This window comes from Monopterus albus, unplaced genomic scaffold (genome assembly GCF_001952655.1).
Source record: "Monopterus albus unplaced genomic scaffold, M_albus_1.0 scaffold531.1, whole genome shotgun sequence".
NCBI classification, from domain to species: domain Eukaryota; kingdom Metazoa; phylum Chordata; class Actinopteri; order Synbranchiformes; family Synbranchidae; genus Monopterus; species Monopterus albus.
This window is the reverse complement of record NW_018128411.1, coordinates 98,963-99,668: the sequence shown is the minus strand read 5'-3', so window position 1 is coordinate 99,668 and position 706 is coordinate 98,963. Positions and strand designations below refer to the sequence as shown.

Genomic DNA, 706 nt, shown 5'->3' with positions numbered 1-706 from the left:
ACACGGAGTAAAGACCGATGGATCGGGCACTAACCCAACCACAGTGGCCTTTATAGTAGCAACCTTCTCATTAAAATAAAATAAAAACTTATTACATAAATCAACCGTTGCTTCCTGACAGACAGGCTGCGGGGGATTTAACACCATCCCGATTGTGTTATATAATACACGTGAATCATGACTATTAGCTACAACAATACTGGACAAATACTCCCGCTTCGCTTCTTCCACAGTCCTCTGATAGTTGCGCCAACAGTCCTTCAAAATTTGCAGTGAAATTTGCAGTCCATCCTTCTTCCACCTTCTTTCAGCTTTGCGGCACTTCTGTCTGGCCACACAAGTTCTAGTGCCAAGCCAGGGTTCCATCCTAGTTTTAGGCCGCACGATTTTCATCGGGGCCACAGAGTCCAGTATAAGGCTGCAAGAGGATTGAAACCAAGCGCACAGCCCCTCCGTATCTCCAGCAGCCTTGTTAGAAGCAATTGCCTGTTCAAACGCCGTGCTAAACAGACCGGCAGTGGATGGGTTCAGTACACGACGGTGCCGAGCAGGCGCCGGCAGGGCACCAGCTGTACAAAACAGTTTTGCCTCAAAAACAATAGACGAATGGTCAGAAAAAGCATTCGTACAGATATTTAAATTAGTGACAGGCACACCATATGAAAGAACAAGGTCTAGCGTGTGTCCCCGCTCATGTGTAGGACCA

At 47.2% G+C, this 706-nt stretch overlaps 1 protein-coding gene across 1 annotated transcript in view; it reads left to right on the top strand.

Moving 5' to 3' along the window:
• Positions 1-433, top strand: part of rgs9bp (regulator of G protein signaling 9 binding protein) — a 9,158-nt gene extending 8,725 nt beyond the window's left edge. Inside the window, exon 4 of the mRNA XM_020588344.1 lies at positions 312-433. Within this exon, the coding sequence (XP_020444000.1) occupies positions 312-433 (122 nt within the window). The remainder of the gene's footprint in view (positions 1-311) is intronic.
• The last annotated feature ends 273 nt before the right edge of the window (positions 434-706 follow it).